The sequence below is a fragment of the Pipistrellus hanaki genome, assembly GCF_964339955.1.
Source record: "Pipistrellus hanaki genome assembly, chromosome: 18".
Lineage (NCBI taxonomy): Eukaryota > Metazoa > Chordata > Mammalia > Chiroptera > Vespertilionidae > Pipistrellus > Pipistrellus hanaki.
In genome coordinates this window covers 22,013,840-22,025,508 of record NC_140520.1, presented here as the reverse complement: position 1 = coordinate 22,025,508, position 11,669 = coordinate 22,013,840, and the positions used below count along the sequence as shown (strand labels likewise).

At 38.7% G+C, this 11,669-nt stretch overlaps 1 protein-coding gene across 3 annotated transcripts in view; it reads right to left on the bottom strand.

The window, feature by feature from the left end:
- Window positions 1-102: 102 nt before the first annotated feature.
- DHX9 (DExH-box helicase 9) overlaps window positions 103-11,669 on the bottom strand; it is a 46,183-nt gene continuing 34,616 nt past the window's right edge. For 2 of the 3 annotated variants that reach the window (XM_084866568.1, XM_084866570.1), the window contains 9 exons: window positions 10,909-11,061; window positions 8,092-8,252; window positions 7,249-7,360; window positions 6,503-6,664; window positions 6,274-6,401; window positions 4,210-4,439; window positions 3,927-4,042; window positions 3,125-3,325; window positions 103-800 (listed from right to left, as the gene is read on the bottom strand). In XM_084866568.1, coding sequence (XP_084722694.1) covers window positions 356-800; window positions 3,125-3,325; window positions 3,927-4,042; window positions 4,210-4,439; window positions 6,274-6,401; window positions 6,503-6,664; window positions 7,249-7,360; window positions 8,092-8,252; window positions 10,909-11,061 — 1,708 coding nt within the window. In that variant the 3' untranslated portion in view covers window positions 103-355. The remainder of the gene's footprint in view (window positions 801-3,124; window positions 3,326-3,926; window positions 4,043-4,209; window positions 4,440-6,273; window positions 6,402-6,502; window positions 6,665-7,248; window positions 7,361-8,091; window positions 8,253-10,908; window positions 11,062-11,669) is intronic. The other variant, XM_084866569.1, reaches the window with a different exon arrangement.

The following is an 11,669-nucleotide window of genomic DNA, read 5'->3' as shown; positions in this document are numbered from 1 at the left end:
CATTGTAAAGTTATTCTGTCTAAGATCAATAATTATATTGCCTGTATTTGGTGTAATATTTTATTTTGTATTGTATTAAACGAAAGTCAAGAAAATATCAAGTTAATTTTAAGGCAAATCTTTACTTCTTAAAGAAAAAAATACAAACCGGTATTTTTATAATAGATTGTTATATTTTACATAATATAAACAAAATCACTAATGTGTCTATATGCTTGGTTTCCTTAAACTAAAATGAACCACAGAATAGGTGAAAAATGGGTTTACTTATTAACAGCAAATAAACAACTTGGGAAAATAGGTAGCATGCATTTTTTGTTTACCGTCTATGCATAGGCCCCAACATAACCAAGCTTTAATAGCCACCACCCCCTCTTCTTTGCCCAAAGTAGCCACCCCCATAACCCCCTCTGCCCCCTCCTCTCTGGAATCCCCCAGATCCTCGGTAGCCCCCTCCACCACCATAGTCTCCTCCCATACCACCTCTAAAGCCCCCTCGGGAACCTCCTCTATAGCCTCCCCCTCCACCAAAGCCTCCCCCTCCACCATAGCCGCCCCCTCCACCATAGCCTCCACCTCTGCCATAGCCTCCCCCTCCACCATAGCCTCCCCGGTAGGAGTTGGAGCCACCACCATAGCCACTGCCATAGCCGCCACCTCTGTAGCCTCCGGTGCCGTAGCCTCCGGTGCCGTAGCCTCCGGTGCCATAGCCTCCACCTCCGTAACTAGAGCCTCCCCTTCTATATCCACTTCCATTGTCATATCGGGCCATCTTGGGAGGACGTGGACCATCTCCATACCTACGAAAAGCACAAAGCCACCACTTTAGCAAAGGATCCTCAATACTTCTCAACTAGTCACAAAATACAAACATTAGGCATATTTGAGAATGTAACAACACATAAAGGGAATAAAACGCATAAGTACAAACTGAAATGAAATACATATGCTACTCAGACTCTGTTACAGGAGGAGGCATCAACCGTAACCATCTGTTTTTCTAAAGCTCTTTATAGTTCATTCTCAAAGATCTTCCATTTTGGCAGTATAGCATTACAACTTTAAAGACAGTTCATTTTCACTCAGTTCAATTATATAGGATTCTAATGAAGCAATAATATGTTAGGAAGAGGTCCCTGGAGTTGGGAATGAATTATTTGATCTTTATCAACCAAATATTTTCCTGCATTAACTCTGAAATGTTTTTGAAAATGTCTGGGTAATCTGTTTACGCCAGATTATGTTTCATGTGGCAAACAATACGAGGGTTAATGGGAAATTGCAGAAATCATGTCTCACCAACAACACTCCAAACAGCTATTCCTCCCATGCAGCTTTGAGACTAGCATTACCAGTTCAGCAGTGGGCCCAGTCAGGATGTGGCCAGGATCTATTGTCATGCCATCGCTGCACTGCAATCTCCCTATTTCAATCCATCACCAATTCCTACTGATTTTTCTGCAAAGCTGTTTATTTTCCCATTTCAAACCTATTATAATCCGGGGCTCCATCATATCAATACATCCTAAACTGGGTCTTACATTTATCCCATCCTTTCCAGTTTCTGGACTTTTGTCCTTCACTGAGATTATCTCTGAAGCACCCTTGATTACTACCCCTTCCTGCCAAAAGTAATCACTCCTCTTCTAAATATCGATAACTGCATTTGTATCTGCATATGACCCTTTTTTTTCCAGATTTATTTTTGAAGAGTCTCCTCAATAATTCTTCTGTACATGTGACCTGTTGGGAGGACCAAGTATAAATGACCCTTGAAGAATGTTGGGGTAAGGGGTATTGACCCCCAATACAGTCAAAGCACATGTAACTTTGAAATCCCCCCCTCAAACTTCAGGTGTCCCTCAGTATCTAGGTGGATTTGTATTAGGACAAAAAAAAGATACCCAAATCTGTAGATGCTCAACTCCCTTATAGAAAATGGCACAGAACAATGAATAGTTAGCCATTTGCATCTGCAGATTCTCAACTACTGATTATAAATACTGTTTTCGATTGCAGCTGGTTGAATAATTAGATACGAAACCTGGGGATCTGGAAGGCTATGTATTTATTTTTAAAAATCTGTGTATGAGTGAACTCCTGTGGGATTGGGCTTAAACCAGCAGTCAAGACATCCCACAAGGGATCCCCGATTAGAGTGTGCAGGCTGGGTTGAGTAAACTCCCCCCCCTGCCTCTGTGCACAAATTTTGTGCACTGGGCCACTAGTAGCTTACAACTAGAAAAAATTCATTTTATAAGATTTTAGTTTGTATATTACTGTTATTATAACAAGATTTTTGTGGTATGACTGTGGTATTATAGTTATGTTTTTAAAAGTTATATGGAGTATACTGGTGTAAAATGTCACAATGCCTGCAACTTAATAACAAATGATTATGTAAGCTAAAGAAGTAATATATACACAAAAGCAAGTGTCACAGAATTCTAACCATTAGTGATCCTAAATTAAGAGACTATATGGGCCGAAACTGGTTTGGCTCAGTGGATAGAACGTCGGTCTGCGGACTGAAAGGTCCCAGGTTCGATTCCGGTCAAGGGCACGTACCTTGGTTGCAGGCACATCCCAGTAGGGGATGTGCAAGAGGCAGCTGGTCGATGTATCTCTCTCATTGACGTTTCTAACTCTCTATCCCTCTCAATTCCTCTCTGTGTAAAATCAATAAAATATATATTAAAAAAAAAAAAAAAAAAAAGAAAGAGAGAGACTATATGGGTGCTCACTATCCTATTCTTTTCTGTAGACATTAGCTGTTTGCAAATAAAAAGCTGTGGGCAAAGAAATATTTAAAAGGTGAAAAGGAAATTAAACATTTAAAAGAAATCCCACACTTCTATTTCCATGTTCTTCTACTTACTTCCATAAGATAAACCCTGATGCTTTTCATTTGAAGCAGAGCAGTTTAACCCAGCACCATCATTTTTTTCTTTGGAGATGGCAAAACAATACTGTGGAAAGAAGACTGACTAGGTTCTGTCACTTTATCATGTGAGTCACCATGGACTCTACACAGAAGGCATACCTTGTTGGATTGCGCTTCACAGATACTGTGCAAGATTACTGTTCTCTGCTTAGTTCACAGAGAAGTTACTGTGGTACTCACCGTGGTCCGCCAATCATAAGGTTGATACCAGCAGCTGAGGGCCTAGAGATCTGGCGGATTGTGTTCAGCATACGTTCATTTACAGGGTCCAGCTGGCTGATGATACTGGGCTGCTTGGTCACCTCAACCACCAGAGCCTCCATGGCTGCACGGAGAGCAGTGATACAGGCAGCAGCTTCATGAGATATTTGCAGCCTGATCCTAAAGTAGAGAAAAATGATGAAAAATTAGAGGAAGAGACATAAGACTATTATCTCTCTCAACTTCACACACAGCAAGTGATGAAATAAATTTAACTTCTTACCAGGTACCAATACTTTCAATTACTATAATGTCCCCCACATGACCCTCAGCAATTTAGGCAAACACAGGTATGAAGAATAAAAATCTACATTAATGTCCTAAAATTCATTGCTAGCTATTGGCAGGAGTTGCAAACCATAAAGTCTATCATGCATACTATTTACTTACTCTCAGTCTCTAACCAAAGTATACAGAGAGTACATAAAAGAGGTACCCATGTTCCGGTGTGATTCTAATTCCTTAGTGTGGTATTCATGGTGATAGATGCCTAATGCATTTGCTCCTCTTACTGCTATAGTCGATTTAAGACTTATTACAAGTATAAGCAATACTATCAACATAGAAAGGGAATAAAGAGAATGACAAAGTTATAAAGAACCTTTGGTGCCACCAAGTTTTGCCATTAGTTGTTTTATAATTAAGTTAGATCAGCAACTGATTTTATCACATCTCACAATTCTCAAAACTGACTCTGGAGTTGTTATTTGAAAATCCGTACCAGTCATCTATAAGCACAATCTGCCCATCAGACTGGACTTTCTTGGAGGCAAAGAGCAGCAGCTGCAGAGGGGTGACTAAGGTCATTCCTTTAGCAGAGATAGCCCGGGTTCGAATCTGCAGATCAAGAAAGAGACAAGAGTTGACATGCCAACTGCCGATCAACTGCTATTAATGATAATGAACAATGCTTCAAAAATTAAAACTCCTGTTCCCACGGCACATTAATAAGTAAAGATAATTTAAATTTTAAACCTAAACTTTTCTAACTAATCTTTTCTTACCTTTTCACCAAATACAAAGAAGGGAGATGGGTACTTCACGTCTTGGCTGCTAAAAGGACAATTAACAGATGACTTGTGGATAAGTGCATTACGCCCTTCAGTGGTGAGAATCTTTCTTTTTTCCTTATGATAGCACACGTTGGGGTACACGCCAAAAGCCAGAAGAGAGATAACAACATCTAAGTTATTATCTGGTCCAGTGTTAGTAAACACTTGTGTCAACAAACAGTCTGTTAAGAGGAATGGAGTAAAAAAAAAAAAAAAAAAAAATCAGATATTTGGCTAAACCTTACATAGCATATAAACTACTTAAGAGCATAATGAGAAATGACTCTGCAACCCCTTTTTCAAACAACCTGCCTAACTTCTCTTCCTGAAACTATTACACCCAGATTAAGTTCAAGAAAAAATTCTGCTGAGTATCCACATTAAGAGAACTAAAACGTCTTATGAATCTTATACACTCAACCACAAGATAAGCTTGGGATGATTACTTACACACACACACACACACACACACACACACACCCCAAAACAATTCTCTACTCTCTGAATAAGACACTGGCAGGACCAAAGTATTCCTTCTGATGGTCTTAAATAGATGGTTCTTCTGGACAGACAAGTGATGATCCAAGGGCACACACTGGAATGAGAAGGATGTTCCCTATTCCAGATTATACTCTGAGGACTTCACCATCATTTGAAGGGTCCACAGCACAGATAGTTTGTTCTAGAAACACCTGATTTCTGGTCTTAAAACCTCCTAACTGAATGAACTTGAACAAGTAGATTAAACTTCTGTGCCATTTCTTCATTGATAAAATGAATAATAATATCTGCATACAAGACCATTGTGGAAGATTCTATCATATAAAAAATGCATTTTCCCTTTCCTTAGAATTCAATTTTAAAAAATTATAAATTTAGTCACTTCACAGCAGAAGAGAACTACTTTGGTTAGATCATACCCTTTTGAAATTTGTCATCTTGCCCACCAGGTTCTACCAGGTCCTACTCTGGGTTTCAGTTCTCAATGATTTAAGAAATAATTCTGGTTATTAATCTAGCTGGGGGAGAAAAGTACAATAGCTCAACTTCATATCAAGAGAAGATAGCTGGATTACTTTTTCTACATCACATCACAAAGTCCTCTTGTGTCTACACACTAAAAACCTTAAAGTAACTTAAAATGTAACATGGTAGAGTTTACTTCATGTCTAAGAATAAAGACATGGACACATTGATGAATCTCTTCATTAGCCACTATTTCAGGTTATTCAGCACACCACTCAATTCTCAGAGTAATGAGAGCTAAACCAGTGTTCTTCACAAAATGTTTTAAAATTCCCCAAAACCGGTTTGGCACAGTGGTAGAGTGTTGGTCTGCGGACTGAAAGGTCCCGGGTTCGATTCTGGTCAAGGGCATGTACCTTGGTTGCGGGCACATCCCCAGTAGGGGGTGTGCAGGAGGCAGCTGGTCGATGTTTCTAACTCTCTTTCTCTCTCCCTTCCTTTGTAAAAAATCAATAAAATATTTATTTTTTTAAAAATTCCCCAAAGTACTACAATTTTTCAATCATCTATAGTTTACATTATTATTTGAGCATCCTAACCTTTTGCTTCCTTTTAAAAATCACTGAACTGCCCTGGCCATTTGGCTCAGTGGATAGAGCTCACAGACTAAAAGGTTCCGGGTTCAATTCCTGTCAAGAGCACATACCTAGATTGCAGGCTTCATCCCAACCCTAGTCAGGGCAAGTGTGGGAGGCAATCAGTCGATGTGTCTCTCTCACATAGATGTTTCTTTCTCTCTCTCCCCCTCCCTCACACTTTCTAAAAAAACAAAACAAAAAAAACAGTGGAAAAATATCCTTGGGTGAGGATTAACAACAATAAAATAATATAAAAAAATAAAATAAAATGACTGTTCTGTACTAATGTGAAAAACTGATTCCCACCATAATTCAAAGAATAGCTGGAACACAGAAAGCACAGGGTCAAAGTGAGAAGCTGAGACTGCACTGATAGTGTGCACTACAAATATTCCCTCCAGATGTGTCTTACCTTCTGGAAATCCAGAATTGATCAGAATCTCTTTGAGCTGAACTTTGGCTTCCCAGGTCATTCTTAGTGTAGCCATATTGAGTCTTTTGTGCTCACAAAAACGTATCTCGGCTTCTTCTCCACCCATTCTAAAATAAGAGTTATTTTAAAAGCCCAGGGAATTAGATACAGATTAGAAACTAGAGACAGTTCACCCAAACCTTACAACTATGCTCTTTCAAATCCATACCTAGCATCATCCCAAGCTTGGAACACCGATAGAAGGGCCACATGATCAGAAAATCTGGTTCCAGCAAAATTTCGATGGACATAGCCCAGTCGCTTTCCTTCATTGATGAAAGGCTCAGGAAAGCAGGTGGCTGCGGAGATGGTACAGATAGCATCTCCCACACTGAAATGGAGACAGGAAAAGTCAGTCTCATTCTTTCTTGTTCCAGCACCTCAGACAGTAAACTGTGGGTCAGCGTCTTGACTGGCTATGACACTGCTTTATTAGCACTGAAATTGGCTTAACAAAGAACTTTACAGCTGCTCCCTCCCGAAGCAGAACAGGAAAGAATAATGAGCTCGGATATGAATGAATGCATATTTATCATAAATAATGACTAATTAGTGTCTAGTTTTCCTTTCCTATACTCTCTTACCCATTTTATCAAATCTCTTAATCTTCAATACTTCTAATAAAGCATATCGTTTTATCTAATGCTATTTCTCTTTCAGGGACAATTACAGTTAACCAACCTCCCGAGCTGTGCCTTCTAAGAAACCAGCGCTCTTTCCCCAGCGAGTTGTGTCCAGATGTCCATCTACTATTTGTTCTCACTTTATACTTCTTTCAGTGTCTAAAGTATGCCACTTGCCTACTTAAAAATGTTCAGTTTTTCTATCTAAGCCCATCCTGTTTTTAACGGGAGGGGAATAAGATTTTGAAACTATCCTGCCATTTAACTATCAGCAATAAAACAAAGTACTTACTAGAAAATACATCCCATTATCATCATTTTGCCAAAACGAGGCTCAATGGGGAGTTTAGCCAGGATTCGGCCCAGAGGAGTCAACTCATCATTGACATCTAATGCATCAAGCTCTGTGGGAAGATATTTCTTTGTGAGCAGAAACAGTAATGAACACCCTTTAACCTAGACAAAGATGAAACATTTCTTTATAGATTAAGATTAGAAAAGTGCACTTGAGTTTTTATCACTTGTCAAGCCAGCTGCCAGCACCAGCCAACAACTTTCTTCACTCAAAAATCCTGGAGCACCTCTTATGAAGATATACTAGAATTAGGCCTGGTAGGTTGTAAAACTGAATAATCCATGAGAAGTCTATAAATATAGTAATAAATATTAAAAGTACCTATGTGCCAAAGTCTGATATCATCTATTGATAATTCTGAGAAAAATATATTGAGAACAAGTCTGAGGTTTACACAGATGAGGACTAGACTCAGCTCCAATACCCTTATTTTTCCACTATACTCAATCAGAAGTGTGATTAGAAAAAATAGGTGTTCCAAAAGATGTACATAAAATATTTAGTATCATGAGTTATTGATGTTTTGATTGTTAAATATTGGTTAAGAGGTAACATCTTGCTTTTTCTCCATTTCCCCCCAAAAATAAGACATTAACTCTGTTTTACCTCATGTTACTCATTGTTAATCCTGATAATACTAAGCACATAAGACAACACTGTAAGCCTTAGCATCAGAGTCCTGAGGACTGTATTTTCTTTTTGATTCATTGTTAAGTGTTACTTTGAGAACAAGACAGGTGATATAATTCACATATGCCAGGTAGGTCTATTTATAGGTACCTCTAAGAGTGTGCTCTGCTTCAATTACAGCATCCAAAGGTGGAGGTTCAATTGCCTTGGCCAAAAATTGGCCAATTCCTCCCAGACGCAGAAGTTTTATGCTCAAAGCAATTTCATGTAGTGGTGTTCGGAACATCTCTGGTGTCATGTGGGTTTCGAGTCTAAGAGAAAACAAACATAAAATAACCATCCTCCTTTCCATATACACACATTTATATAATAAAATCTTTGCAGGTAATTAGGAATATGGAACTGCACTTCCCTCATTCTTTTACAATTATCAAAGAATGTTTTATATTTACTGCAAAAACTGTCACTGGACAAGACTCTCTAAACTGGTTGAGGAGGGACTTATGACTATGACTGTACTTACAGGGTCAGATAGCTTTTGCACCTGGGAGTGAAGAATGAAAAAACTATCCCAAACTGTTATAACCCCACCTATGGCATCTTAGTTCCCGTCTGCTGGCAAACATAGGCTAAAAACAGTAACAAGACCTTTTGTGATGATGTGGGCTAATACTGACATTTTCTCACAACCTCTTCCTTGTCCATACGATTTTAGTGCCACTGAAAAGACCTTACATCTTAACCTTTAAAATTTAAATAAATTACAAATTAATACTAATAACAATAGCTAACATCTATTGAGAACTTACTATGTGCCAAGCACTGTTCCCAGTATTTTACATTATTAACTAATTTTATTCTTGAACAAATCTTATTGGCTAGGTAGTGTACTATCTTTCTTTAACAACTGAGGAAACAGACACAAAACGGCCAAGTAACTTAATTTCATTTTATAAAAAGAGAACTAAAGAGAGTAAATGCTTACGTTCATAAAATATATTAGGCACAAATAGTATTAAAACCCAGGTCTCTACACTTCTAATCCAGGCTTATTCCCTATGAACTGTTCATGATGAAGATCAATAGGAACCATTAGAGATGATTCCAATAGTACTGACAAAACAGCTTAAATAAGTTTATACAAATGCCTATATAGCATATTCATTCCTCATCCTACAGAGAAAATAACAAAAACACTCATTGTAGGTCTATTCATGCATTACTAATTAGTAGATGCTTTACTCTAAGATGTTAAGAGTACAGTACTTGTTTCAGTTCAAGGGGTAATCTAACCTTTTAAAAGAACTTATCCAAATATCACAGGCAGTCTCCTGAGTTAACTTCTGATGCTAAAATAAACCCACATTCAAAATTACTGCAAAGCCATAAGGTACCAGTATAAAGGCAAACTAAAGCCTCTCTAGTTTTTCTTCAGTGCATTATGTACATCTGGTTACCTAAATTTATCTGTCTCATAATATTTTACTATCATAAATATATGCACACAAATCCCCTGGTTACAACTAATACACACCACATGTATCTCCAGAAATATACAACTAAATACATGTCTTAACACATTGCACACCAGTAGTTTTATTGATAGCTTTACCCAGTGGCCAGATAAGTTTCTACTGAATGAGTACAAAAAATGTTTTACAAAGCATCATACATTAAAAAGATATTAGCTTGTAAGAACATGTAATAAGTAACTTCAAAATGCAATGGCTATTTCATTTTAAGGCATGCATTTAACATTTATATAAAACACTGTGTAATATGAAAACATGAGAATGCTCGTGATCAGCCCACAATGTGTTAAGTCTGTAATTCAGAGCTATAAGGATATTTTTAACTATTAAATACCATCCACAAACATTCCCTAAAAGGCCATCTATATATATATGGGCTAAGCAACTGGCTGGCTGGCGTGTAGGTATGACGTACACTGACCACCAGGCAGCAGAAGCTCAACACAGGAGCTGCCAAGGGACAGCAACTTTACAGAGTGTCCTCCCCCTGTCCAGGACCCCTTGGGCGATATGAGAGCAAGTTTTGTCCTAATCCCAGCATGCCAAGCCTCGCAAGGGACCCCTTACACTGTAGACTCCCTTTGAGCTACAGTGTTGCCCTAGGTCAGGGGTCCTCAAACTTTTTAAAGTGGGGGCCAGATCACGGTCCCTCAGAGAGCTGGAGGGCCGGACTATATGAACTACTAATTCCTACTGTAACACCTCGGCTGCGCTCACTGCCCAAAAAACCTGGCAGGCCAGATCAGACTCCTCTGCGGGCCGCATGTGGCCAGCGGGCCGTAGTTTGAAGACCCCTGCCCTAGGTGCAGCTGACGGGTGAGGGACCATGGAGGGGGTATCCAGTCCACCAGCCCATTAGTGTATTATAAATGGAAATGCTCAAGGTATAAACAGACTTGGACTTCAGTCCTGGAGCAGTCAGCTAAACTTTTTAAAGCTTTAGTTTCTTTATCTAAATAATGGCCTCTATTTCTCAGACAGATGAGGAGATCATGAAACAGGTGATGCGCTAAGGGGGGGGGGGGGGGGATATGGACATGACACACACACGAGAAATATTCTATTTATAGAATATTTACAAAATATTACTTTCACATTTTTCAGAAAGTTAATCATTCTATAAATATCAACAATCCCAAAGTGATAAAGCTATGCAGAAACCAAAATTAATGTCCATATATTCTCCTTTTAAATGCTTATAAGTAAACCAGTATCTAACATGCCACCACTGACAATCAATCTGTGATTTCTTTCATTCTGACTGCAATCTTGTCATCCAAGCTAAGTCTCCTCCAATATAGTTAACTGGGGGCATTTATGCACGGATTTCATTAAATTTGTGGCAGAGAGAAGAAAAAGAGGGATGAGGGAAAGGAGGAAAGAGTCTATAGAGGGTTAAAAACAACATCCATCTTTATTCTATATTTGGTCTCACCTCTCAAAACGAGCTCGGCTACAGAGGTGAAAGCAGAAGCCCGGGCGTACTCGGCCAGCTCGTCCTTTCCGTTGCTCCAGGTTTGTTTTGGATGCCCATACTGTCGCGTAGTTTGTCATATTGTTGTGAGCAGTGAATAGCTTCACCTTCTGCCTACGTAGCACAGAGTAGTTAATTCTAAGACTCATGTGAACTACCAATATGTAACTATTATTATTCTAAGTGGGGGATGAGTTCCAGATGGCCACACCTACATGTGATGTCTATTTGTGAACAGCACCAGTAAAAATTTGACTACATCTCCTGTCAACTTACTAAAAGGCAATGTAACACACATGTGCCACTACCAGCTACATGATCTTGGCTAAGTGACTAACCTATACTGTGCCTCATTTTCCTAATCTGAAAATGAGTGTAATACCATCACCTATCTCATAGGGTTTTTAAATATAAATATTAAATGAATAAATAAATGTAAAGCATTTAAGTATATCTGTTATATAAATATAAGTGAACAATTAGATGATCTACACTATCTTTGATCTAAAAGTCATGTACTAAAAACAGAATATGGGGCACTTCTCATGACCTCACCAGTAGTATCCTTCTAAATCCTATACAACCCTGAACCCTTCAATGTTACAAATAGGTGGCTAGCACTAAATGATTGGGACTGGCACAGAGAAGCTGCACACTACTCACCAAACCCTAAACTGGGCATTTGCAAATCTTTTTCAATTGTCAGATAGGCAGAGAGACTA